Here is a 27238-nt window from a genome sequence, read left to right as displayed (position 1 = left end):
AATTCACAATTCTTTGATGAACCTCCTAATGTGCATTACTTGCGCATATATATATATATATATATATATATATATCTATAGATGCTGCTTCACCATAAATGATCCACCTGATGTGTCTTTAGATCTCTTTGAATGGTATCCATTGCACTGTGTTGTCGACTGCAAACGCTGCTTTTAATTCATTTGGTTAATTGTTAACGAAAATTGGACTTCCAAGGCCAATCCCTTTGGGCCTTCTCCAACTGGAATAATGTTCAGTTCTAATTGCCTTCTGTTTCCAACACTGATGCTAGTTTTCTGCCGGCTTAACTATAATTTTTCTTAATTCCGTGGGCCTTTCTTTTCGCTCTCAGTCCCTTGTGAGGCAACTTATTAAATGCCTTTTAGTAGTCCAGCAATCATGCTGCATTGACTGTTAGCACATGGATTTATGCCTGTGACTCTCTCCATACTCCAGGTTGCTCTCTGGCAGAGGTGCCGTCCTTTGGATGAGACGTTAAACCGAGGCCTTGTCTGCCCTCTCGGGTGAACATAAAAGATCCTGTGGCACTATTTTGAAGAGGAGCAGGGGAGTTCTGCCCGGTGTCCTGGCCAATATTTATCCCTCCACCAACATCACGAAAACAGATGATCTGATCATTATCACATTGCTGTTTGTGGGAGCTTGCTGAGCGCAAATTGGCTGTCAGGGTCAACTTCCCTTTCTTTAAAAGCTTGCACCACGTTTACTGGGTTTCCCCCCTGCTTTTCTCAAGATGCTTGTTCCTACTGCTTGATCTATATTCTGGAAATCTTTTTAATAACCTCCTCCATTAATATGTATCTCCTTCATAAACTGCCCAGTGCCTTAGTCGTTATTTTGCAATTGGTAATAATCTCACTAAGTGTATCTCCATGAAAACGGCAAAGAACCTGTTCTTAACCGGCTGTGCCCTGTGTGTAAACAGTCAGTCTCACCCACTTGTTACATAAGTCCTTTGCTTCGTATCAACGTGATTGAAAATGTCTTTATTTTTCTTAACCCTGATTGCAGTTTGCTTTTCTGGTTTCCTGCTTTTCATTTTAGTAATTCCCTGAATTCTTATGAGATGTTCCCTCTATTTCTCTTTACCCCTGAATTCAGCTGATGTGGGCCCAGTGCCAAACATATTTTACAACAGAAAGAAAATCTTTTGGCTGATAGGAATTTTTTTTTTCTATAGACCACTTTTTATTTGGGAATTTATGTCCTATAAAAGACAAGCGATTGTGTAAGTGTACATAACAAAAAGGCTGATGCAGGGTACTGCTTATCAGTACAGCATATACACTGAGTGAAAAGGATAGGAGAATGTAGCATTGGGACACCTGGAGCACCAGCCCAAAAGGCAGAGGTCAGGCTGGGTGTGTAGCTCCCTCAGCCAAACCTTTGGGGAGAGTGTACCTGCCATGCTGGTCCAGCTACCTCACAACAAGAGGCAGAGATCCTCTTGGGGGAGGAGGCGGTTGTCAGTTAAGGTGCTTCATGAGGGGCTAGGAACACTTGTAATGTTTCTGTTTTCTTGCCGTAGCACTTTACCCTTTTTGCAGGGAAATATCCAGTCTTGTTAGCAAGTCCATCACTGAGACTGTCAGTTTTGTTTAGCGGTGCAATTAATTTTTGCATTCGAGCATTTGCAGTCAAAATTGAAGTTGTGCAAAAGAACAGGTGATGTGGCATAAGGGATTTGGCTGGTGGCCATGGTAGATGAAAAGGAGCTTTATGCCACGATCACAAGACCTTACTGGCCTGAGATGCGATACTCAAGCTTTTAAGCAGATTTAATGTGCCAACTCCAGGTGCATGGGAAGCCACAGAATAGTCTGCAGAGACATGGGGAGTGTCAGTGAGTCTAGACACAAATGTTTTTTTGCTGTCTTACCACGAATGTGCAAGCCTACAGTGAGACTGGTATCCCCCAGTCACTGTCTTTGATAAGTTTAAATTTTATCAAGATACCATTTCAGGTCGTCTGGCCACTCCTATTCATCATCCTTATGATGCCGCTCAGTGTCGGCGTCCACATACATGCTGATGACAACAACTTGCATTTATATCGTGCCTTTAACGTAGTAAAACATCCCAAGGCACTTCACAGGCACATTATCAAACAAAATTTGACACTAAGCCACGTAAGGAGATATTAGGACAGGCTTGGTCAAAGAGGTATATTTTAAGGAGTGTCTTAAAGGAAGAGGGAGAGATGGAGCAGTTTAAAGAGGGAATTCCAGAGCTCAGAGCCTAGACTGCTGAAGGCACGGCTGCCAATGGTGCAGCGATTAAAATCAGGGATGTGCAACAGGCAAGAGTTGGAGGAGCGCAGAGATCTCGGAGGGTTGTAGGGCTGGAGGTGGTTACAGAGATAGGGAGGGGTGAGGCCATGGAGGGATTTGAACACAAGAATGAGAATTTTAAATTTGAGGCGTTGCCAGACCGGGAGCCAATGTAGATCAGCGACAGACGACCCCCACCCAACTCTGCCTCTTTGCCGCCATTCTTGGCTCCATAGCTCTTGCTGTACTGTCCGCCTGCTCGTCTGATATCTAGTGCTGCCTGGATGAGCTGAAATTTCTTGCAGCTGAATATAAATGAAACAAAAGATATCTTGTTTGGCTCTCACCAACAGCTAAAGGCCACTGGCTCAGACTCCATCTGGCTGCCTGCTCAGGCTGAACCTGTTGGTTCGCAAACTCAGCATCCAGTCTACCAGCTGGTCCTCCACCTTCCACTTCGAGCATCGCCACTGCAGCTGAATCCCTTTTACAGTGAACACTGGGATGAATCTGAGATTGTTGGATGGGTTTCGAAGGCTTTTGCAGCAGAAGCAGTCTCCAACGATTGACTGTAATGCTTTAGTTGGATGTGTTTTTTTTTGTTAAATCCCAAAAGAATTTATGCGACTTCTAGTTTTAGTAACGATGGGCCCCCTCTGCCCTGACCTCGTTACGGTTACCGTTGCAGTCTCTGGATCCAACTCAGACTTGTTTTATCGAAGTGATGGTGCGTTGCCTTGAACCGTGTTCCTGCCTGCTCTGTCCTCGGTGGGGGAATAGGGATGAAAACAGCAAATGCTGCATTTATGCATCCTGTCAGTCAGCCTCTGAAAGAGAAAAGCCAGGTTGATGATGTACGAGAAAACTCTATGTTCATCCTCAACGTTGCTTTGTCTTGTTTTCTTTTGAGGTGCTGGCAGGTTTGATGTGTATTTTTTGAATTTCCTGTTTATTTTATATTTCAGATTTCCAGCATTCAGTTTTTCTTTTTACATTTTGTGCAATCGTGTACTAAAGTATATAACATCAGAAATTGCTGGTTTTGAAAGTAATTGAGTTGCCGTGGTTACTGTCCACCTAATAAAAATGTGCTCTCCCCAGGGCAGTGAAATCTTAATTTCCTTATTTACGGTACAAGTACTGTAAGTTGGTTCACTATCACGTCACAGTAAAGCCAGCAAACTCCCTGGGAATTATTGAATGCAGGATCAAAGACTGCGCAGTGTTTAGAGGGCAGTGTTTACACTGCTGCTAACAGCGACTCCAGGGTGGGTGGCAAGGCAGCAGTGTATCTGAGGTACATACCAGCGAGAGAGGTGATCCTGTCCCATGTCTCCGATGGTACTGCCGACAGCATAAACAGCTGGCGTGGCAGGCTTTGGGCAGGGGACCCTGCTGATGGGCCAGTGAAGCCTTTCTGTCACCTGTGGCATTTGTGCAGCTGTCTTAGAGGATCTGGCCAGCACAGACACCAGCCGCAGTATAAGCAGAGAGGTTTCTATAGTAACAGTAGCAGCAGTATTAGTAGTGAGTTTGGATTCGGTTTATCCCATTTTTATATTAGGTTACATGCATTTTAGTGCAAGAGGCACATATAAACAAGCAACATCTGTGCGGCATGTGTGTTCTGTCTGCACCCTTTAGACACATAACCAGCGCTGACTTCAAATGCATGATGCATCAGTTTGTATTGGGTTGAGCGAAATTTGCTGTGCAGACAAAAACCTATAGCTTCAGTACTGCCTCGGTGTCGCAGTGAGCTTTAATATAGAATCATTCGCACAAGTAACTGTGTACGAGTTGGTGCCTTGACAGCAACAAAGAATCGGTTCAATTTACTTTGATTATTTGTCAAAATAAAATGTTGCGCCTGGGCATCTCCTCTTAATGGATCAAACTTAATTATCGGGGGAGGAAATATTTTCCATTTAGATCTTGTTGGATTAATTGCTAACCATGTTGAGCAGACAAACCTCGGGGCACTTTTGCAGACATCACGGTTAACCTGTGGTGTGACTCAATTTTACATATTCATAAACCCAATTAAATCACTTCATGAAAAGGCAGTGTTGGGTATGATAAGCTAATCAGAATTTTTTTTAAACAGGTTCTTTTGCACGCGATGACAGATATGAATATTGTTAATGAATGAGAATCAAAACACATCTTTTTGACCAAGCTTTCGATTTCCCCCCCCCCCCCCCCCCGCCCCCCCCAAAGTTGACGCCCATTTCCTTACGCTTTGTGAAGGGACTTGGGATGTGTTTTTATATTGGGGGTGCTATATAAATACAAGGTGGTGTTGCGGACATATTTATGTTTCATTGAAATCTCATTTTTAAAAAATTGTTCTTGTGATGTGGGCGGTATTTATTGCCTATCCCTATTTCCACAGTGTGGGCCTGGAGTCACGTGTAAACCAGACTGGATGTGAGTGACAAATTCCCTTCCCTGAAGGACATTAGAAAACCAGTTATTTTTTGACAGTCAACAGTTTTGATCAGTTTGCCTGGTGCCAGCCCACAAATTATCAGATTTATTGAATTCAATTTCACAACTTGCCGAGGTGGAATTTGATCGCGGGTCCACCATGATACGTTTAGAGTAACTTAAAATTAAATATTGCATGGTTAAATGTGGGCCTATAAAGCAGAGTTTTGTGGAAAGGAGCTTGGGTTTAGGGAGTGTTCAGATGAGACCTATTGGTTTTGTGTACACAAATATTCCTCTAATCACATTGCTCCGTGTACATGCATGGTTATGTTGTGTTGCATCCCAGTTCCATTACACTAATTTGTTTTGCCAAAAAACATCTTTGCACAATTATTTCATACTAAAGTTATGAACAAATAAAGTCAAAGAATCGGAATGAAATGTTTGTGGACAGCTAAAGAATTGTGTTGCCTGAATGTACAACTAATGTATACTCTCTCTACCTCTGTTGGCAGTGATCCTCTTTTGCATGGCAGCCCTAATATTTCCTATTGGATTTTACATCAATGAAGTTGGAGGGCAGCCCTACAAGTTACCCAACAACACCCAGGTTGGATCATCGTACGTGCTGTTTGTTTTATCCATCTTCTTCACAATCGTGGGACTCCTGTTCGCTGGGAAAGTCTGCCTACCTGGCTGAGGAAGCAAAAAGCCGGCCTGGTTTTTTCAGCACACAAGAAAACCTGATTATCAAAATTGAGTTGCATTCTGCAGCTGGGGACTGCTAGAGCAACGTCCACAAACGAGGACGGATTAGTTCTTATCACAATGCACTTTGGAGACAAAGAGGAGTTTTCCCTTCACCCCGTGCAGTCTCGGAACATTGTGAACAAATTGCTGCTTTTTGTGGATGAGGATGGGGCTGTTCGGGGAAACGAACAACTGAGGAGACTGCTTCAGGGAAGAAGTGTCGAGACCCAACCCCCCACTTCCCCTCCATTAACACTATACCTATCACTGTTTCGCATTAGCAACAGACTTGCAATCCAACCTCGTGCTCATTTTCTTTTCACACTTTAGAAAGAGACTCTGTGCTATTCTGGAGGTAAGCAGGTAGATCCATGTGGGGCAGGCCTCACTGGTAACAATAGCATGCTGCAATATCTCCAAGATGGTGAGCCGCTCAAAAATTGTTGGGGGGCTGGGGGGGGGGTGCGGAAACGCTACACTACTTAAACTAAAGTGATACCAAAATGGATTTGATCCAGGGTTTGGAGCCCAGTGGAGAGCCAGGCTGACCAGGGGGTCATCACATTATGAAGCCTATAGATCAAAAGTTGCTTTCTATTCTGTATAAAGAAAATATGGAAAATTTATTCCTGCTGGATATTAAAGCCAAATATATTAATTTTTGTTAAGTAATATTTAGAAGAAACTCCCCATTCTATTTCTGTTGGCTGATGCAGTATAATGTATATGCAACTCGGGAGAGCTACAGTTGCTTTACTGGAAAACACTATTATGTGAAGGTAGAAATCGATTCGAGTCGCTATCACTTTGAGGTCAGTGTAGCTAAGAGAAAGTCCTCAGTTACCTCATTCTTTGTGCTTTTTTTTGTTCTGTACCAACTGACCCCACCTTAATGTTTTCACACAACATTACCACATGTCTAAACCTTACTGGGTGCAATTATTTTTTTGAAGTTGACTAAACTGAACTAAAAAAAAGTTATCTTTATTAAATTATTTGTATATGAGGAGAGAATGAGATTGTGACATATCCTTTTAATCACTCCCACCGCTTAAACTTGACAATATTTTTGCAATATCTTGGCTAATGTACTGGCTGTGGTTGTCCAGAGTTGTCCTCCCATTTATACTAACGTAACTTCACCTGCTGATGGTGTGGAGCTGTAAGTGAACCTAACCTATTTGTGAAATATACTCGGCAGCTCCAGTTGCCTCATTGTGTTTACTTGTCCTGGACAGTCAGGTTGTGTGATATTAAAAGACGCCACTATCTGTGATGGGCGGCCAGTCCACTTTCACACATCAGGATAGATGCATTAAACTGAGCTTCCTTTTTAGACTAGTCGCTTGCTGATGCTTTGGGGTCGGTTTGGAGTTGTTATGTGATGCTGAGTATCTCTCCACTGTAGGATTGATTGACAAGAACAGGCGGAAGAATGTGTGCGATCAGCTGTGGGGGGAGTTCCACAGTGTTTCCGAGTGCAGTTCTCATCTGTCCCAGTATTCAATGTGTGAGCAGTAAAGCTCGGTCGAGTTGTGTATAATGAATATACCCCCTCGCATGGAAGCTTGCTTTGTACCGAGACACAGTAATCTCGGGTCAGAGACTGCTGCAGGGCTGTATCTATCTTGTATCCGCTTTGCCGCATTTAAAATGGTGTTTAGATACAGGTGTTTGTGTGTGTGTGTGCGTGTGTGTGTGTGTGTGTGTGTTCCCCGCCAAAAGAGGTAGTTTGGACCCAGGCTGGTCTATCCCTGGGCACATCTCTTAGACAGTGTGTGCGCCCTCACAGGTGGGTCACAGAATGCTGGCGATCATATGTTGGCTAACGCATTAGCTTGAGGTGTCTGCATTCACTGAAAGGGTAGAAGTGAATTTGAGTCACGTGGAGATGCCAGGAATATTGCCAGTAGCAGCTAAACCAGTTGCTTCCAGGAGGTCAGTGTGTTGTGGATTTCGGAGGCAATGGTATAGGAGAAATAAATGCATTAAGAAACTATTGAGTATTTAAAAGCAATCTGGTACCTCAGCGTTTGCAATGAAAGGTCATAGGGCAGCAAACGCGCTGCTGCTGATACGGCAGAATCTGTTGGGAAGTGCAAGCAGATAGAAGCAAGTGAAAACTGACAGTGTCGTACTGTAGGAAGATGGATGTAAACGTGCTAATGATCTGCTGACCACCTGCATTATGAGAAAGCTTGAAGTAATCAGAATTAGAACTGGATTTTAAATTGAGTAAATCTAGAATTCCTGAATTATATGCCCTTTATTCTAAATCAAACCCCAAGAAATTTATCCTAAATAACTAAACATACTTTTAGAGAAATGATAGTTGAGCTTGTATAAGTGTATTGGGCTGTAACAAAAGTTTGTTAACCTGAATTTTATAATTATGACCAACATGACCCAACACTTCCATTTTTTCATCAACACAATGTACATTTCAACATGCACAGTTCGAATTAGCACAAGCTCACAGGGGACCACTGACAGTTTTAATATCCTGGTAGTAGAATAAAGTCATTTTCTTTCCTTGTTTCCTTTTCTTTCTTCTTCCTCTCCCTCTCCCGCTCTGTCTGTCTGCCTGTTCCTCTTCCTCTCAGCCCCCATGCCTCCTTCCCTCTCTCTCACACTGCCCTATGCTTATCTATCTCTCTCTCGTTTTCACTCACTCCTTTTCCTTTCTCTTGCTCTCTCTTTTGCTCGCTCGTGCTCTCTCTCTTGCTCTCCCTCTCTCGTTCTCTGGCTCTCTCTCTCCCTGCTTGTGTACGCACTTATCTCTCTTTTCTCTCTCTACCTTTTTACTTGTTTGATTTTACTGTTCTCCCAAAGTGAAAATTTCTGTGCCGACCCAGTTGGAAAATCCAGTTCCACACAGTTCCAGCCAGTGCATTAACATTGCATCTTGTAACTGTGCAAGCTGTGTGCACTTCTCATTGCCCGTCCCCCCAATTCAGATTACATGTTTTTATTGCAGTAGCACAGGAGGTAAGAGTATATAAAATAAAACACTCAAGGAATGGCTCAAACTGAAACTTCAGATTCTGTGGGCGGACTCTGCAGATGTGATTTGACTGAGGCCGACAATTGAACTTTTAGTGGTAAGTTTGTGCTAAATTATATCTAGATAACGGAAACAGACTGCTGAATAAATCACGACAAAATTGTGACGGTATTGGCACTTTGCTCATCAAGTATCACATTTTGAAAACAAATATCAGATCTGAAGCTTTATTGTAACTCTGAATTCTAAGTTTTACATCGTGTTGCATGACTAACTGGGTATCCTTCAGCATTACAGCATTTTAGGATGACTATAAAACTCATTTACAAGCTTTGAAGTATTTGACTATCAGTTTACATAGTCGCTTGCTTGACAAGAACCTTTGTTCAGTTGATTCTTATTGTTCGAAGGCCTTTTGCAGCAGTGCCATACCCAGGTGCTTTGTGAGCTGATAATCCCGTTATCATTTCCCTAAGCTGAGCAATCATTTTGAAGCACTACCGAAATTAAAAAAGCCATCGACAAAAAGACCAAATAATCAAGCCATCTGGATCAAATGCAATCCGGACAGTACCACTCCACCTTTCTCTAGCTTCATATCGGTCCTTCTTGGGGTTTAAAGTCCTGTCTTGCAACTCGTTGTAGTAACTTGCTGAGCACCATTAAGTGCACGCATTTATTTTTAATTTGCCACTTTAATGGCTCCATTTTCCCTCTGTGCAAAAACACCTAAGTAATTAGGTGTTTTCTGAGCAAATGAAGGTTATTAATATAATTGTCAGTACAGCATTACATTATTAAAAAAAAATGATGATTAGGTATTTTTTTGGACTGAATTTTGTTTTATAAAATTCATGTACACTCTCTAACCCTTTGTACATCACACGTCACCTGTATGGTGCAGTTACTTGTCCACTTGTGTCTGTTATTTTATTCTGAGCTGATGTGTTCTCTGGGGCAGCTCACTAAAAATATGGGAAAAAAAAGCAACCCTGTTTTCCATAGTTTGTAAAGTTAATGTGACTAGAGCTAGTTTCAGACTGGCGGGAAACACTGAAATTACAGCATTTTGTCCACTGATATTTCACAATGATTGAGTTGTATTATATCTTGGTTTGTGTATGATTGTTTACATTCATTTCTCCCCTCCCTTCCAGTCCACATCAAACCGTCTGAAGGACACAACGATGAAGGATAACACAAAACCTCACCACATGCAACTGGTTTGGTTGTTAGAGCAAGTAGCCCAGAATGAGATCTAGTAGTTTTCTTATTGTATAGAGTGACATAAGGGATTTTTTGGGATATGTGCAAACAGCCTGTACAATATCCTAAGTTATATTATCAATGTGTTTTATAATTGGTTACGGCAGTTTTTAAAACCAATAATAATTTCAGAGGAGGCATTGTTAATACGTCTGTACAAAGAGAACATAATTTTCCTTCACTTGTATTTTTGTTATTGAGCAAGTTTATCAAAATAAAATGATTGTCTACTAAAGGAACTGGTGTTTTTTAATGCTGTGAAAAATAAAATTGATGCAAATTTCTGTTGTTTACTAAAAACGTTCAACAGATGGGTCATCTACCGAATAACATCGTAGGATCTCCCACCCTTAGAAAAGACTTCTGTTGAACCTCGTGTTTTCCCTCCCTGCTAGGATATGAACGAAAGAACTTGCGTTTATACAGCACCTTTCATGGCCTCAGGACGTCCCAAAGCGCTCTACAACCAATGAAGTACTTTTGAAGTGTAGTTACTGTTGTAATGTAGGCAATGCAGCCACCAATTTGCACACAGCAAGATCCCACAAACAGCAATGTGGTAATGACCAGATAATTTTTTTTTAGTGATGTTGGTTGGGGGATAAATGTTGCCCAGGATACCGGGGAGAACTCCTCTTCAAATAGTGCTCTGGGATCTTTTACGTCCGCCGAAGAGGGCAGACAGGGCCTCTGTTTAACAGAAAGTGGACACCCCTGACAGTGCTGCACTCGCTCAGTATTGCACTGGAGTGTCGGTCTGGATTATGTGCTCAAGTCCTGCGATGGGGCTTGAACCCACGACCTTCTGACTTGGAGGCAAGAGTGCTACCCACTGAGCCAAGCTGATACTAGCCCAAACATTAATGCCTTGCCCCAGAACACCAGTGCTGCTGGTACCTCTAAAAAACCGATGGCAAGAAAACCTCCAAGCTGTTTGCTATTGTGTCCTTTTCCTCCCTTAACACCCTCCTTCCAACCCCCCCGTTCCCCTCCCCCCCCCCCCCCCCCCCCAAAAAAAATGATCAGATGGGCTGGCTACGTAGAGGAATTTGGCCACTTTGATAGAAAATCCTGTACGAGCTGTTTTGATAGAGTAAATAAGGAGAATCTGTCCACTGTGGGTGGGTTGGTAACCCTGTCTGCCCTCTTGGTGGGCATAACAGATCCCACGGCACTGTTCAAAGAACAGCAGGCGAGTTCTCCCTGGTGCCCTAGTCAATATTTATCCCTCAACCATCCTCACTAAAACAGATTATCTGTTTATTTATCTAATTTCTGTTTGTGGGACCTTGCTGTGAGCAAATTGGCTGCTGCATTTCCCTACATTACAACATTGACTACATTTCAAAAAATACTTAATTGGCTGTAAAGCAGTTTGGGACATCCTGTGGTCATGAAAGGTGCAATAGAAAAGTTCCTTTCTTTTATGTGCAATTTGACCTGTTAACGTCTATCTTTCTTGAGAAGGTTTGAATTGTTCTGGCACATTAGATTATAAGGTGTCCTCCTTGGAATTGAGAGCAGTGGGCCCTGGTTCTGCCCTTCTGGGCTGCAGTGATTGAAGCATCAGTCTCTGACCGTGGGGCGGGAGACGGGAGGTAATCCGGAGCCTGAGGCATGGCCTAGGGAAGGTCCCTGGGGCAAAGGGGAGGGATTTGAAAATGAGGACCCGAAATTTGAAGACAGTAACACTGGGGGCAAGGGGGAGCCCGTGGAGCTTGGTGAGGATTGGAGCGATGGTTCGGAGAGACTTTGTGCGAGAGGCAACTTGGGCCACAGAGTTCTGCAATGACTGAAGTTAATGATAGATGCTGGAGAAAGTGAGGCAGGCCTTCGAGAAATCGATCCTGACGAATTTTGGCAGTGAGCTCTAACACAAGGGGTTCGATGTTCAGGAGGTAGAAGAATATAGTCTTAGTGATTGAACGTCAGGTGTGAGAGTCGAGCAGGATGGTAATGCACCTGCTGATTGAGTTTGAGTGGGCAGCCAGGCAGGATGATGGAGCTGGTATCACAAACCCACTAATGAATATAAAATTGTAGAGGTGGGAGTGTGTTGTAACTCACTCCTGCTCTTCATATTACTGAATAAATTACTCCAGCTTTGCTGTCTTGACTTGTGCCTCCACTCTGGTAGTACTGGCAGCTCCAAATAATAACAAGGCCGTCTATCTCGTCAGGCACATCAGCAATACAGCTGTATAAAACCAAATGACAGTGTTATTGCGTGTCAAATCGACACTCTATACTCGGCCGTGCCCACCGGTCACTGAAGGCCCAGCGCACGCTGTGTGCTCCCTCTCCAGGGCCACCCAGGCACAGACAAGACCGCGGAAGGGAGGCAGGCAGCCAGGGCGACCCTTCCCCACAGGCTGCGTCCATCCTGGACCCGTGAATGGCCGATTTAGCCAGACCCACGAGAAGATGAACAACAACTTGCGTTTATATAGCACCTTTTAATGTAGTAAAACGTCCCACTTCACAGGACCGTAATCAGACAAAATATGACACCGAGCCACATTAGGACAGGTGATCAAAAGCTTGGTCAAAGGAACATTTTAAAGGAGCAGAGACTTACCTGCACCCCCCCCTCCCCCAGCACTGGGTGACCAAAGATCAGGAGCGTTGGGCTGAAGTGCAACCAAGAATTGAGGAGCATCCCCCTCAGATAATTGAATAGAGCTTGCAAACTCTTAAGTGGCTAATGGACACACCCAATAACTATGATTTTAGTTTTATAAGTTTCCTTTTGGTTCTGTTGAAATCATACTTTATGTTTCGATTCTTTAATTAGTCGTTCCTCCTTAAATCAATGGGGCACGTGCAGATGTATTTCTCCTCTGACTGGAGCAATACAGTGTCACCTTTATGGATCAGTTAAAATGGCAACAGAGCTTTAATTCCAGTGGATCTGGCGACGCACATCCTAATCCGAGAGTGGCTTACAGCTCCCTCTGCTGTTTGACCTGAGGATTGTTACGCACGCCGACAGTTTAATTAATTTGTCGCTCGCGTTTGACTCTCAAAAGGTGAGTGAATTGTCACCTAATCAGTACAATATTCAGGTAATTCTCGTTGATTTGGCTTTTAATCAGCATATCCACGGGATTTCATAATTCCTCAATTAAAATCAGTTTTGAATCCCATAAAGAACTTTTTGAAATTGCATTTGAAAAGTCAATTACAAGCCACAATAACGTTTGCCTGTTAATATTAAAACACGCGATTCTTCCACAGTGTGCCACAATAGTGCAGTAATAGTGATTACATAAACGTGTGCTCCCTCTCCAGGGCCACCCAGGCACGGACAAGACCGCGGAAGAGAGGCGGGCAGCCAGAGCGACCCTTCCCCACAGGCTGCGTCCATCCTGGACCCGTGAGTGGCCGATTTAGCCAGACCCACGAGAAGATGAACAACAAGTTGCATTTATGTAGCACCTTTAATGTAATAAAACGTCCCAAGGCGCTTCACAGGGCCATAATCAGACAAAATATGATACCGAGCCCCTCCCACCCCCCCCTCCCCTTTGGCTGTGTACTTGCTTAAAAACTTTAACATCCTCCAGTTCTGACGAAAGGTGTTTGACCTGAAACATTAACTCTGTTTCTTTCTCGTTGCCTGACTTGCTGAGCTTCTCCAACATTTTCTGTTTTTATTTCAGATTTCCAGTATTTTGCTTTTGATTCAGTGTTTAATTCACTGCTCCTTCTCTCCCAGGCTTGCCCCACCTTGAAGAAGTTCTGCTCTTCTCTCCGACGAGATTTCCGTTTGTCTCTTTTACTTTGTTCACTCACCTTCGTTACTTTCTGTTTCCCTTCTCGTGTTTGATCAGGTTTCTTCTAAAACTCCCTTTCACAGCCGCATCTCTTTCCTCAGCAACTGTCTCCGGCTCCGACTTATTCCAGGTGGATTCCAGCTTAAATTCCACCCTTCATGTTTCGGATCCACCCGTGATTACAGATATCTCCATGATATTCAGCGTTCCTCGAACCACTGCTCTCGCCGCTCCCCGAGATCCACGCTCAACGCCATGCGCAGCCATGTGCACGCTCTCGACCTCTCTCTCCAGCAGCACCGACTCACTCTATTCCAGAGTTGTCCTGGTCCGCAGTTCCAGTTCATCCTTCAACTCATCCGGCGCTTTAAACAAAAAAACTTTTCTTCTTCCTTTCAGCTGTCAAGGACCGCAAGCTTCAACAACTCTTAGACACCGACACCCCTCCTGACCCTTCTTCCCCTTCACTTTCCTCTGACCCCATCCCTCCCTCCAACCTCACCCTTTGTCGTGTTTTCACAGTTCCCTCTGACCTTCCCCTCTCTGTCCCCAAGCAATCAGTCCTGAGCAAAGGCTTCAGCTTCATCCCCTTACGCCCCCACCTCAATGAATTTCGAGCGCGACACGATGCTGAGCTCTTCTTCCTTCGCCTCCGCGCCCACTTCTTTGGCCAGGAGTCCTCCCCCCTCCCCCCCCCCCCGCACAGCGGACCATTACCAGCACCAACCCATTGATATCTTCTTAGAGTCCACAGCTATCCTCTTCACCATCAACTACACGGCCAATTTTTGTGCCGTCTGCAAATTTGCCAGTCATGCCCCCTACATTCAAGTCCAAATCATTAATATATACCACAAACAGCAAGGGACCCAACACTGAGCCCTGTGGCACACCACTGGAAACGGATTTCCATTCGCAAAGACATCCATCGACTTTTACCCTTTGTTTAACATCTTCCAGATCTGAGGCAAGGTCTTTGACCTGAAACATTAACTCTGTTTCTTTCTCCACAGACGCTGCCCGACTTACTGAGTTTCTCCAGCATTGTTTTTATTTCAGATTTTCACCATCCGCAGTATTTTGCTTTTGATATATTATGTGTGATGTGTGTATGTGTAGTTGTGTATGTATCTGTATATGTGTGGTGTGTGCATGTTTGATATGTGTATGCATATATACGTATGTGTATATATATATATATATTGAATTTTACATGAAAATATATTATAGTATAGTAACTTAATGTAAAATTAAAAGTTTTCTTAGGGGTCTCCCGGGAATGTGCACACAAAAGCGGAGGGACAGATTTTGGAAGGAGAAAGTTCTCTTGTGAATTATTACTGACAGCCCCTTGACCGAGTGAAACCGCCGCTGTGGTTTCATCTCCGTTTCATTGATCTGCCGCCCGAACATTTCATCTTCGCTTCAGTTTTCTGAATCCCATCCCGCATGGCCGGGTCAGGGTGCTGGGGATTCACAATTTGCGGAAGCAACAGAGCAAGGCGCTGCCTGCAGTTCCTGTGTCTGGTATTTTGATTAAAGCTTTAAGCCTTTCACAATTAACGGGTTAATAATTTGAAACATTTGTGAACTTTAAAACGCACCTAGAATTTCAAATACTAATGTTGCAAGAACCAAGTCAATCAACGGGATCCAGTTTGCTGTTGTCTGCACCTCCCAGTGTTGCCAGGCTGCAGCTCTCACCACTTCATGCAAAGGTTCGGACTAAACCATCCAGTTTAATTAAAACAAATCAGTAAATTGCGCATTTATTAGATTTGGTTAAATTTGCTTTGTGCAATAACTAAAATGCAATGCACATGTCTTCAACAATTCTTATGTTTCCCTTTCAAGATTACAGATAATTTATCCATCTTGTTAAGAATGGAATCTTCCATCTCCATTGGCAACGGAGAAACAACATCCTGGAGCCGGTGGGGAGCTCGAGCCGATCAGTCTGGGAGCTGGAACCCGGGACCTGTCAATCATCCGTGTGTCTGGAACCCGGACCCGGGACCTGTCAATCATCCGTGTGTCTGGAACCCGGTACCCGGGACCTGTCAATCATCCGTGTGTCTGGAACCCGGTACCCGGGACCTGTCAATCATCCGTGTGTCTGGAACCCGGACCCGGGACCTGTCAATCATCCGTGTGTCTGGAACCCGGTACCCGGGACCTGTCAATCATCCGTGTGTCTGGAACCCCGTACCCGGGACCTGTCAATCATCCGTGTGTCTGGAACCCGGACCCGGGACCTGTCAATCATCCGTGTGTCTGGAACCCGGGACCTGTCAATCATCCGTGTGTCTGGAACCCGGGACCTGTCAATCATCCGTGTGTCTGGAACCCGGTACCCGGGACCTGTCAATCATCCGTGTGTCTGGAACCCGGACCCGGGACCTGTCAATCATCTGTGTGTCTGGAACCCGGGACCTGTCAATCATCTGTGTGTCTGGAACCCGGGACCTGTCAATCATCTGTGTGTCTGGAACCCGGGACCTGTCAATCATCTGTGTGTCTGGAACCCGGGACCTGTCTATCATCTGCCTGAGGACTATAAAAGGAATATAAAAGGGTCAAGGTAATGGGGTTACAGGAGAGAGCATCAACCGAATGACCTCCTCCTGTGCATATTTTATAATAGTATATCTTTTCTTTGTGGAGCAGTAATTGCTCGACCTAATAAACGTTCCCTTGCGTGTACATTTTTACATTGGCAGCAGTTGCTGATCTGGACTGGTTTCTCGGGCACAGACTGGAAGCTGGAGGAGCTGTTTACTGTTGGTCACAATGAGCCAACACATCGGTAACATGGCCGACATCCTGGGGAATGAGCAGTTTCTTCAAAGTGAATTGTAAGTCCCTTATTATGTGATTTTTTTTTGTTTAATAAGTCACTGAATAAGATAATTATCATTGGTTATCTACAAACCTGTAGGGATCCATAAGTAATTGAGGTTTGAAGGAAAGTCCCAGTGTTGTTTCCAACAGTGTTAGGTTTTTCCATTCTCCATGGGTCGAATTACCCCCAGAGTGCAATCGCCCACTGTTCGCCCTCACCTTTGCTCAAGTGACCATTCTTCATAGACGGTGAATATTAGTAAGCTGTTCGACTGTGGGGAGCTTCACAGCTGATCCCTGGTTCTATCCTCACTTGATACCCACATAATGGACAAGTCTCAACAGGGATTACTGCAAAGCGACGAGAAACCTGGCTGATTATTTTTTCCTTCTCTTGCCCACGGATGTTGAGGCCAAGTACAGTGTCACAACCATTGCCCCAGTTGGCCCAACGCAGCCCTGGGCTGCTCCTGCTCCATGCAGCTCAGTGCCACACCATTCAATGAGCCATTGGGTGGGACAAATATTTTCATATTTCCATCTTTATTTAAAACAAACTTATTTATTGTTTCCCTCCCACCAGGAGGTGCCAATCCCAGTCTAGGAGCGTGCACAGAGGATCTGAGCTCACTCCTCTGTAACTGCTTGCTGTGCACACTCTGCACGTTTTACTCTGCCCCTGTGCAGAGGCACCTTGCGTAGGAACAGGAGGAGGCCATTCAAAGGCTTAAATTTGATTTTGACTCCAGGCGTAAAGGGAAGATTTCCAGTTTTCTCGGTGAAGTGATTCGAGATGGAAGCTGCTGGAAAACGCTGGTTTTTAACAATTCCGTTGTTGTATTTCAAGGTCACAGTCTGAGAAAGACCCTTGGAGACGGAGAGCTCCCTGGAAAGATGTAGCTATCACCGACCTTGAACCAGATGACGGATTACTGGTGACGCATGTCAATCAAACCAGCGAGCTGTTGGTACGTCCCAGACCTGGTCAGATTGAGGCCAGCGTAAAAAACGTGTTCAATTTTGGGGAACATTCGGCCCCCGGGGCAGAGTGGGGGAGGGGGGCCTCTCGGGAAATTGTGCAGGTGAGTTCCTGATCTGCGTGCTCACCAGGCGAGGCTCCACACCTGGAGCTCACACGTAAAATCCGACCTAATTGACTTTTTTTTTCTTTTCTGAGGTTTTCCAGAGTTTTCCTGCCTAAAAATCATAAAATTCGGTGACTTGTGACGGCTGAAAAGCAGGGTTAAATTTGTATCATCCGTTAACGTTATTAAAGTTGATCAGATTTCTTTGCGCAACACAATCAGGGCTTAGAAGGAATTTGGAGCTAAGCTTCTGTGGAAACTGAAGAGCATCGAACACTTTTTGTATTTGTTACTTATTTAGTGACTCCTGGTTTTTGACACGCTGCAGGGCTGTGATGGTAACATTTGGGGAATGACTTTTGATTCTTGTTCATTTCTTAGAATCTTACAGCACAGAAGGAGGCCATTCGGCCCATCGTGCCTGTGCCGGCTCTTTGAAAGAGCTATCCAATTAGTCCCACTCCCCCTGCTCTTTCCCCACAGCCCTGCAAATCTCTCCTTTTCAAGCATATATCCAATTCCCTTTTGAAAGTCCGGTACTGCAGGCAGCTCGGGAGGCTGTGGCTTCTCGTCCTGAAATGTCCACTTTGCATCATGTCCTCCACAGAGAGCTGAGGGGAAACAGCTTCTTGCCAATGACAACCAGACCTCGGAGGAGTGGCTGACCAATCACAGCCTGGAACACCAAAAGTTGACCATTCACGACCTACTGTCGCAGGGCAGGGTCACTACGTGAGTCCAACAGAAACATCAGCATTCAGTGGGAATTATTTGTGGCATATTAGCTAACACTCCTTTTAACTGCGTTTTCCCTTTAGGAAAAAAGGTGATGGTGACACTAAACACTTGCAGTTCAGGTTGGATGTAGTTGATAAGTTTGAATCCAGACTTTATGAGTAAGTATTTTTCCTGTTTCCTCTATTATATAGGAACATAGGAACAGGAGTAGGCCATTCAGCCCCTCGTGCCTGCTCCGCCATTTGATAAGATCATGGCTGATCTGTGATCTAACTCCATATACCTGCCTTTGGCCCATATCCCTTAATACCTTTGGTTGCCAAAAAGCTATTTATCTCAGATTTAAATTTAGCAATTGAGCTGGTATCAATTGCCGTTTGCGGAAGAGAGTTCCAAACTTCTACCACCCTTTGTGTGTAGAAATGTTTTCTAATCTCGCTCCTGAAAGGTCTGGCTCTAATTTTTAGACTGTGCCCCCTACTCCTAGAATCCTCAACCAGCGGAAATAGTTTCTCTCTATCCACCCTATCCGTTCCCCTTAATATCTTATAAACTTCGATCAGATCACCCCTTAACCTTCTAAACTCTAGAGAATACAACCCCAATTTGTGTAATCTCTCCTCGTAACTTAACCCTTGAAGTCCGGGTATCATTCTAGTAAACCTACGCTGCACTCCCTCCAAGGCCAATATGTCCTTCCGAAGGTGCGGTGCTAGAACTGCTCACAGTACTCCAGGTGCGGTCTAACCAGGGTTTTGTATAGCTGCAGCATAACTTCTGCCCCCTTGTACTCCAGTCCTCTAGATGTAAAGGCCAGCATTCCATTTGCCGCCTTGATTATTTTCTGCACCTGTTCTCTGTAAACACAATTGGGGTAAACAGGGCGCATAGAAGCAGAGTGATTGGTGTCTGAGATACGGGTGAGATTGAGAGAGATGAATAGATGTGGTTAACAGATAGAGGGGAGACAGACATGATACAGAGGGAGAGAAGGGGAAAGAGAGAGAGAGAGATGACAGCGAGGGGGAAAGATCACACATACAGATCAAGGGGCAGGTAGAGAGATTGGGGCAAAAAAAAGACAGATGTAGAGGACACGCCGGAATGAGAGAAAAACATCAAGAGGATAAAGAAAAGAAATACTTGCATTTATATAGCGCCTTTCACATCCTCGGGACCTCCCAAAGCGCTTTACAGCCAATGAGGTACTTTTTGAAGTTGTTGTGTTGTAGGGATCGAGGAGCCTCTGTGCACAGCACCATGTCCTTGGTCAGAGGCTGGGCCTGTTTGCCTGAGCCAGTTGTGCACAGCTTCAGCCAGTGTGCCCTGTGTGAACCCATTTGCACCTGGAGCTTGCCCGCCGTGTAAAGCTTCCTTCCTCGTGGATCTCGCTCATTGTCGTCCAATAGAAATCGCTGACTAGCCACAGGTGTTACTACGGCGACACCGATTTAACCACATCCACTAATTTTAGTAGAAAACACCTTACACACATTAAGGTAAATGTGCTTCACACGGGGATATTCACTTAACAAACACCTCCCACCACTCAATAACCAAGGAAGGTCCAATGACAGTGTCTGTTACTTATTATTTATTTACTAATCAGAAATGTAATTAGCCACATCTGGATTCCCAATCAGCCACATGTGTCCAGTGGCTAACGCACTGGACGACACTGATCAGGCTGTTTTGACGCTTTTGAAGAGGGACTTTACCTGGAAGACAATAATTGGGCTGAGTGATGGAGAAGTTTGGAGGGGTGGAGATTCTGCAGTTGTGTCTGATTATCTCTGGGAATGGGGAGAATTTATACCGAACCTTCACCCAGGAGGTTGAGTTGAGGGAGTAGAACCCGTGGTCTGTGGAAGGAAGGAGCTGGATGGGCAGAACGGCCTTTTTTTTCATTTTGTGCTGTCTTCCGTTTCTTGTTCTTCCCGATAGCAGGAGGATGGAGAGCAGTTTGTTCAAGTCCGCGTTCTGACCCATTTCATTAAACATTTCAGAGTGACTGATCTTTATCGCCAGCGGATGGAGTGGCTGATGGAAGGGAGCAGAAAGGTTTGGTTTCCTGCTTTGTGATCATAGAATAGAATCATACAGCACAGAAGGAGGCCATTTGGCCCATCGTGCCTGTACTGGCTCTCTGAAAGAACCATCCAATTAGACCCACACCACAGCTCTTGCCCCGTAGCCCTGCTTGTGATGTGTTTTATTTTTTAATGCAGTGGACTTTCCTGTAAAATACCAGTGAATGGATTAAAGCTGTAACTTTGCAATGCTCCACTCCCACTGTGAGGAGCCTGGTTAGACTTAGGGCTGGAATGCTATCGGGCTGATTCCACAACCCGTGCACCTGTCTAAGGAATCTGTATAAAGGGGTGAACACTCGCATAACACCTCTTAAAAATTCACCTAAAATATAAATTATGGCCAGAGCTGCTGATTTATAGCGACTGAAGAAATCAAATTTCATATTTATTACAAAACTCTGGGATTTTTACCGGTCTTTTATCGATCGCAGCTGTTTTATAATTAGGACCACAGCTTCACGCTGATTGAAGTTCATTTCCATATTAATTACATGGGATTTTTTTATCGCTTTTCTTTCGGGGGGGGGGGTCGTATTACTGGGATTTTGACTTTTTTTATTTCTCGTCATGGAAAGTGTGAATCAGCGGCCACGATTGTGATTCATTAATAATCGCTGTAAGCTGGTGTCTCCTTGTCCCCCCCCCCCCCCCCACCCCACAGACGTTCGGGCTGGTGAAGGGCACTCGGATCGGTCTGCTTGTCGACTCCTCTGATGCAAACTGCGGACTTGGCCGCCTGCAGGACTTTCAGACGGCTCTCCTGGTGAGTGCGACAGCTGCTTGAGGAATGAACGTTATTATGTAGAAAGAGTTTGCTTTTGGGACACCTAAAGTGTGAGCGATGCGTCTGTAACGTTTTAAATGACTGGAAGCCTGGTTCCCCGGTGATGTATTAATTGAACTGTGTGTCTTGATTCACAGAGTCTGCTGGATGAACAGTTCTGCTACAGGAAGCAGTTTCACTTCCTCTCCTTCGGTAGTGACCTCGCTCCTCTCTGGGAGACCCCGCGGGACGTTAACGTTCGCACGTGAGCGGTTTTTCACTCCTGCTCGTGAGCTTGTGTTGTCATGTAACATGTGCCTGTATCCGCTCCTCCATTGGCGGCCGTGCCTTCAGCTGCCTGGGCCCTAAGCTCTGGAATTCCCTCTCCAAACCTCTCCGCCTCTCTCTCCCCCTTTAAGATGCTCCTTAAAACCTACCTCTCTGACCAAGCTCCTGTCCTAATCCCCTCATGTGACTCGGTGTCAGATTTTGTCTGATTACACTCCTGTGAAGCGCCTTGGGATGTTTTACTCCATTAAAAGCTCTAAATAAATGCAAGTTGTTGTCGGAGAAGTGGAGACTGAAACTCATTGTTAATATCTAACAGCAGGTAGAAGATTGTCATTCTCACACTCAGGAGGCTTTTCTGCCCTTTGTCAATGCTTGTCCTGTTGTTATTTGCAGCCTGGATGAGGCCCGGCAATGGGTTCAAGATCTCCAGCCCAGTGGGAGCTGCAATTTGTTAAAGGCCATGAAAAGACTAGTAAAAGTGAGGAAGCTGAACTCTCTACTGATTATACTGGGAACCTGGTAAGAAGGCATCGGAACACGAGAATGGTGTCACTGGTGCCTGATTCATTACATTTTCTTGCTCAAGGGGAAGTAGCACAAAGAGAGCTCATTGATTAAAGGAATCTCCCGTTGGTTAAAGGAACCTCCCGATGGGTAAAGGAACCTCCCGTTGGGTAAAGGAACCTCCCGTTGGGTAAAGGAACCTCCCGTTGGGTAAAGGAACCTCCCGTTGGGTAAAGGAATCTCCCGATGGGTAAAGGAATCTCCCGATGGGTAAAGGAACCTCCCGTTGGGTAAAGGAACCTCCCGTTGGGTAAAGGAATCTCCCGATGGGTAAAGGAACCTCCCGTTGGGTAAAGGAACCTCCCGTTGGGTAAAGGAATCTCCCGATGGGTAAAGGATCTCAGCCAGGGCCGCAATAAGGAGGCTACAATTGACCTCTGTGACCCTGGGCTAAGACGGAGGAAGAAAATCAGCCCGGGTTCCTGCTCCTGACCAGCGCCCGTTGACCCTGTGCTGGAAAGTCCCGCCTCCGGACTCGGGTAAGGACGAGTTTGGGCTCAGCGTAGATGCAACCCCACCTCCTCCAGATCTCCCCCACCCCGGTCAAATAGCCTGCTGATACTCACTATTCTAGTTCATGCACGATGAATGGTGACATGGGGTGAGGTACTAGAAGGCTCCCAGTCCATACGAACCCCTACCCCAGCACGAGTCAGTGGCTTCAGGAGGGGAGGGAGAAATGAAGCATCTTTTCAATGCATATTACAAAATCATGCACAATATATTTGTTGCAGTACCTGGAAATAATGAACCTCGTAGTGAATATAAATGAGTCAGTTTACAACAGACGTATCTATCTCCCTGGCATCGGGTATTGTCATTATAAAATGCTACAATAGAAGAAGCTGTTGATTTGAGTACAGTGCATTGTATAGAGAGAAGATTAGTGTCTCATTAAACTCTTTACAAAAGCATTATGTGCTTTTATTTACTGACATAAACCAGCTGAGTGACAAGTCCAGGCAGTCTGTGATACTGGTTTATAAAGGAGCTGCTTCCTATATTTGGAACGAGTGTCCTGTTGTTCTGCTGTGGCTCAGTGGGTAGCACGCTCGCCTCTCAGTCAGAAGGTTGTGGGTTCAAGTCCCACTCCAGGAATGTGAGCACAAAATCCAGACTGATGCTCCCACCGAGGGAGGGCTGCACTGTCGGAGGTGCCACCTTTCAGATGAGATGTTAAACCGAGGCCCCATCTGCCCTCTCAGGTAGATGTAAAAGATCCCATGGAACTATTTTGAAGAAGAGCAGGGGAGTTCTCCCTTTTGCCCTGGCCAATATTTATCCCTCAACCAACATCACTAAAAATCAGATTATCTGGTCATTATTTCATTACTGTTTGTGGGATCTTGCTGTGCACAAATTGTCTGCTGCGTTTCCTACATTACAACAATGACTACACTTCAAAGACTGCTTCATTGGCTGTAAAGTGCTGTGGGACATCCTGAGGCCGTGAAAGGCGCCATATAAATGCAAGTTCTTTCTTTCTTTCTCCTTTCAGTCCTGATCAGGCCGCAGAGATTTTGTCTGACTATATGCAGCAGTGCATGCTGGGAAGATGTTTGCCCATTCACGCTGTCGCTTATGACTGCAGCAATCACATGACTCACGTAAGTGGCCAATTGAAAGGTACCGAGCGAGGTGAGACACCTACCCACAGAGCCCCCGTTACCCTGCCGTGGATAATCCGAGCGAGGCTTCAGCTCACTGCAAGGCCCCCTTTACGTTCCATCTCTGTGATTATTGGACAACACAGAATTTCTTTTATTGTCTTGCAATCGGCTTCATTCCCATTCCCGCGGTATTGCTGTATCCGGGCAATAATTTGGGAAATCTCGACCAATCTCTACTCTCGGGCATAGATATTTCTCGAATGCTTTGGATGGATTTGTTTTTTTTTTCTCCAGGTTCCTGACACTTCCCACATATTTTAGGAGGGAAAAAAAAACAATGGGAGCATAGACTCAATGGAAAGACACCGAAGAGTGTGGATGAACTGCGAGACCCTTGGGGTGCAAAGACATAATTCATTGACAGTAGGAGTGCAGGTCGATAAAAAGGTCAACAGTGTTTGGGGTTTTATGAACGGGGACACAGAGTACAAGAGTAGAGGATTAATGGTGCGTTATGGAGACGCCTGGGAGTGGTTTAATTTCCATGGGATAGCAGGACGACATTCGCTGGTATAATTCGGCAGAGCGCATGATTCATATTTAATGTCGGTAAAGTTCTTGTTCTTTGATATGTTGAACGTTTTGTGGATCCAGGCAACGCTGGAGGCGCTGGCGGAGATCTCGGGGGGACGATATCACTCATACTCGACGGGCTGTGAGGTAATTATTCTGTGGGGCCGCCACATTTCCTTGTAGTCCTTCTCCTTTTTCTCTCCTTCTCTTCTGCTGTCGTTGACCGTCACCGGGAGACGGTTTCCCGGGAGACAGTTGGCCCCCAACGCCTCGCCCAATTGGCCCATTCTCGTGTGGAGAAGCCGGGATTGTTCTCCTTACAGCAGAGAAGGTTAAGGGGAGATTTGATGGAGGTGTTCAAAATCATGAAGGGTTTTGATAGAGTAAATAAGGAGAAACTGTTTCCTGTTTGCAGAAGGGTCGGTAACCAGAGGACACGGATTTAAGGTGATTGGCGGAAGAACCAGAGGGGAGATGAGGAGAATTTCTTTTACACAACGAGTTGTGATCTGGAATGCGCTGCCTGAAAGGGCGGTGGAAGCAGATTCAATAGTAACTTTCAAAAGGGAATTGGATAAATACTTGAAAAGGGAAAAATTTGTGGAGCTATGGGGAAAGAGCAGGGGAGTGAAAAGCTCTTTCAGAGAGCTGGCACGGGCCCGATGGGCTGAATGGCCTCCTTCTGTGCTGTAAGATTCAATGATTCTAAATTTAAAATATCAGAGCAAATCTTACACCTGAATCCTAAAGGTAAGAACTCAACTACAAGCTGCTTTTATGTAACACCTTTGACAAAGAAAAGTGTCCTGAGGCACTTCACAGGAGTGAGCCAAAGAAGAAAAGATTGGGAGGGGGTCAAAGAGGTGAGTTTAAAGGACGCAGAGGGTAATTAGAGAGGGAATTCTAGAGAGTGGGGCCTAGGCAGCTGAAGACACGGCCACCAGTGATGGGGCAAAGGGAAGGGAGCGATGCACAAGAGGACGGAGTCAGAGGAACGGAGATTTTGTAGTTGGGGGAGGACAGGTTTTAGGGCTGGAGGAGGTTACAGAGATAGCGAGAGGTGAGGCCGTGGAGGGATTTGAAAAGAAGGATGAGAATTGCAGCGTGCAGGACTAGTCTGACCAACTTTGACCTATTGCTCAGACAAGGCTTTTGCCCCCCCCCCTCCCTATCTCTGTAACCTCCTCCAGCCCTACAACCCTCCGAGATCTCTGCGCTCCTCCAATTCTGGCCTCTTGCGCATCCTCGATTTCCATCGCTCCATCATTGGCGGCCGTGCCTTCAGCTGCCTAGGCCCCTAAGCTCTGGAATTCCCTCCCTAAACCTCTCCGCCTCTCCAACTCTCTTCCTTTTAAGACACTTCTTAAAACCTACCTCTTTGACCAAGCTTTTGGTCACCTGTCCTAATGTCTCCTATGTGGCTCAGTGTCAAATTTTGTCTGATTACAGCCCTGTGAAGCACCTTGGGACGTCTCACTATGTTAAAGGCGCTGCATAAATGCAAGTTGATGGTGTTGTTGTGTCCAGCTCCTAGAATAATCGTGCACATGTTTTAATGAGCGGAACTTAAGGCAACAACTTCAAGCTAGTAAACTCTCGGAGGAATGTTGTGACTGAGAGCTGGAAGAGTATTGATCAGGGAGTGTTACTGTTGGTATTCTGCCTTGTGTCGTACTGTCCTGCAGACTCGGATGTGCTGGAGCAGCGATATCGAGGTCTTGGTGAGGGAATCGCAGCGATCCAGTGACGTGCTGGAGAAGATAAGGGAAATCCGCCAGGGCCTGGTGGGAGACGCTCTCGGCAGTATTATGGAAGAGGTAATGTCGGGCTGGCTGTCACTGGGACGGGCAGGGCCTTTGATGTTTTAGAGCTGTTTCATTTCTTTTGTCCCCGTTTTGTTCCCCGGGGTCTAGATTTCGACTGAAGTGGCCAAGATACCGTCGTCGTGTTTCCTGCCTCAGCCCTCCAACCACGACGGGCCCCTCTGTATCGAGACCTCCAGCTTCCTGCCCAAGACCTCCGCTGAGTGGCTGAGGCAAAACGGCTTGAAAGGTATTGATGTGGTTTATCGAACGCACGGTGGTTTGTTCGCTGTTAAATAACGGGGCTTGGTCACTTCCATCTCCCTGCGAGGCTCCTCCTTATGACGGGGACAATAAGTGCGACACTTGGCACAGAAATGCCCTTCGGCCCATCGAGTCCACACTGGTCCACACGAGTTACCTCGCGGTAGTAAGGGATACGGTAGCCTCGTGGTTACAGAGGTCGTGAGTTCAAATCGCCACCTGGGCAAGTTGAGAAATTTAACTCACGTCACACCTGAGCCATTCCTGCCCCTGAGTCAGAAGGTGCAGAGCTCGAACCCCACCATAGACAGTCGCGGAGACCGGAGCCCCAGACAGTCGCGGAGACCGGAGCCCCAGACAGTCGCGGAGACCGGAGCCCCAGACAGTCGCGGAGACCGGAGCCCCAGACAGTCGCGGAGACCGGAGCCCTAGACAATCCCAGCGAGCGGAGACCGGAGGTCTGGGTCTGAATTCTGGGTTGACGTCCCGTGGGATACTTGTGCCTGGTGGGTGTTGGTGGCCCCCTCGTTATTGTTAGGCTTGTGGGATCCCATAACACCTCTGTATAGGTCTGACATCCACCCCCCCGCCCCATCAGCTGGTATAGAGATGGTCACGGCTGTGGAGGGAATGTTCACATCGCGGTCTCATCCTGTGAATCCTTCCACTACTTCACACTATCCTCCTCCAAGGGAAGAGTGTGAAGATACAACAACCAGATGAAGTGCCACAGCCCCGTTCCCCTGGTCACCGGCTGTACCTGTAGCTCTTGATATGAATTCAGATGCTGTCTAACATCTTCCAGCTAAGAAGCTCAGCCTGTACCAGGTGTTGGCGCCAAATGCTTTCTCGCCACTGGAGGAATTTGTGCCAATTCTTCGCAAGACCGTTTCCTCGACACTGCACGGGGTAAATATCAGTCTCTATCGATGTGATCCGTTCACTGTCCGCACTGTGTTTAAATCCAGACCCATCGCACTCTCTCCCTGTGGAACTCCTCAACTAACCCGATTGTTCCTTCCTTTCTGGACACTAAGGGAATCAAGGGATCGGGCGGGAAAGTGGAGTTGAGGTCGAAGATCAGCCATGATCT

General features: G+C 45.7%; 2 protein-coding genes across 5 annotated transcripts in view; both read left to right on the top strand.

The window, feature by feature from the left end:
* Positions 1-9970, top strand: part of LOC137340778 (uncharacterized protein C16orf52 homolog B) — an 88153-nt gene extending 78183 nt beyond the window's left edge. The window contains exon 3 of the mRNA XM_068003538.1: positions 5241-9970. Within this exon, the coding sequence (XP_067859639.1) occupies positions 5241-5425 (185 nt within the window). The 3' untranslated portion in view covers positions 5426-9970. The remainder of the gene's footprint in view (positions 1-5240) is intronic.
* Positions 9971-15463: 5493 nt separating this feature from the next.
* vwa3a (von Willebrand factor A domain containing 3A) overlaps positions 15464-27238 on the top strand; it is a 51121-nt gene continuing 39346 nt past the window's right edge. For 3 of the 4 annotated variants that reach the window (XM_068003536.1, XM_068003533.1, XM_068003537.1), the window contains exons 1-14: positions 15464-16102; positions 16242-16376; positions 17210-17330; positions 18055-18179; positions 18266-18343; positions 20192-20246; positions 20940-21041; positions 21200-21306; positions 21726-21851; positions 23395-23503; positions 24161-24226; positions 25765-25896; positions 25993-26131; positions 26951-27054. In XM_068003536.1, coding sequence (XP_067859637.1) covers positions 16312-16376; positions 17210-17330; positions 18055-18179; positions 18266-18343; positions 20192-20246; positions 20940-21041; positions 21200-21306; positions 21726-21851; positions 23395-23503; positions 24161-24226; positions 25765-25896; positions 25993-26131; positions 26951-27054 — 1329 coding nt within the window. In that variant the 5' untranslated portion in view covers positions 15464-16102; positions 16242-16311. The remainder of the gene's footprint in view (positions 16103-16241; positions 16377-17209; positions 17331-18054; positions 18180-18265; positions 18344-20191; positions 20247-20939; positions 21042-21199; positions 21307-21725; positions 21852-23394; positions 23504-24160; positions 24227-25764; positions 25897-25992; positions 26132-26950; positions 27055-27238) is intronic. The other variant, XM_068003534.1, reaches the window with a different exon arrangement.

This window comes from Heptranchias perlo, chromosome 22, assembly GCF_035084215.1.
Source record: "Heptranchias perlo isolate sHepPer1 chromosome 22, sHepPer1.hap1, whole genome shotgun sequence".
Classification (NCBI taxonomy): Eukaryota; Metazoa; Chordata; class Chondrichthyes; order Hexanchiformes; family Hexanchidae; genus Heptranchias; species Heptranchias perlo.
This window is presented reverse-complemented; position numbering and strand designations above follow the sequence as displayed.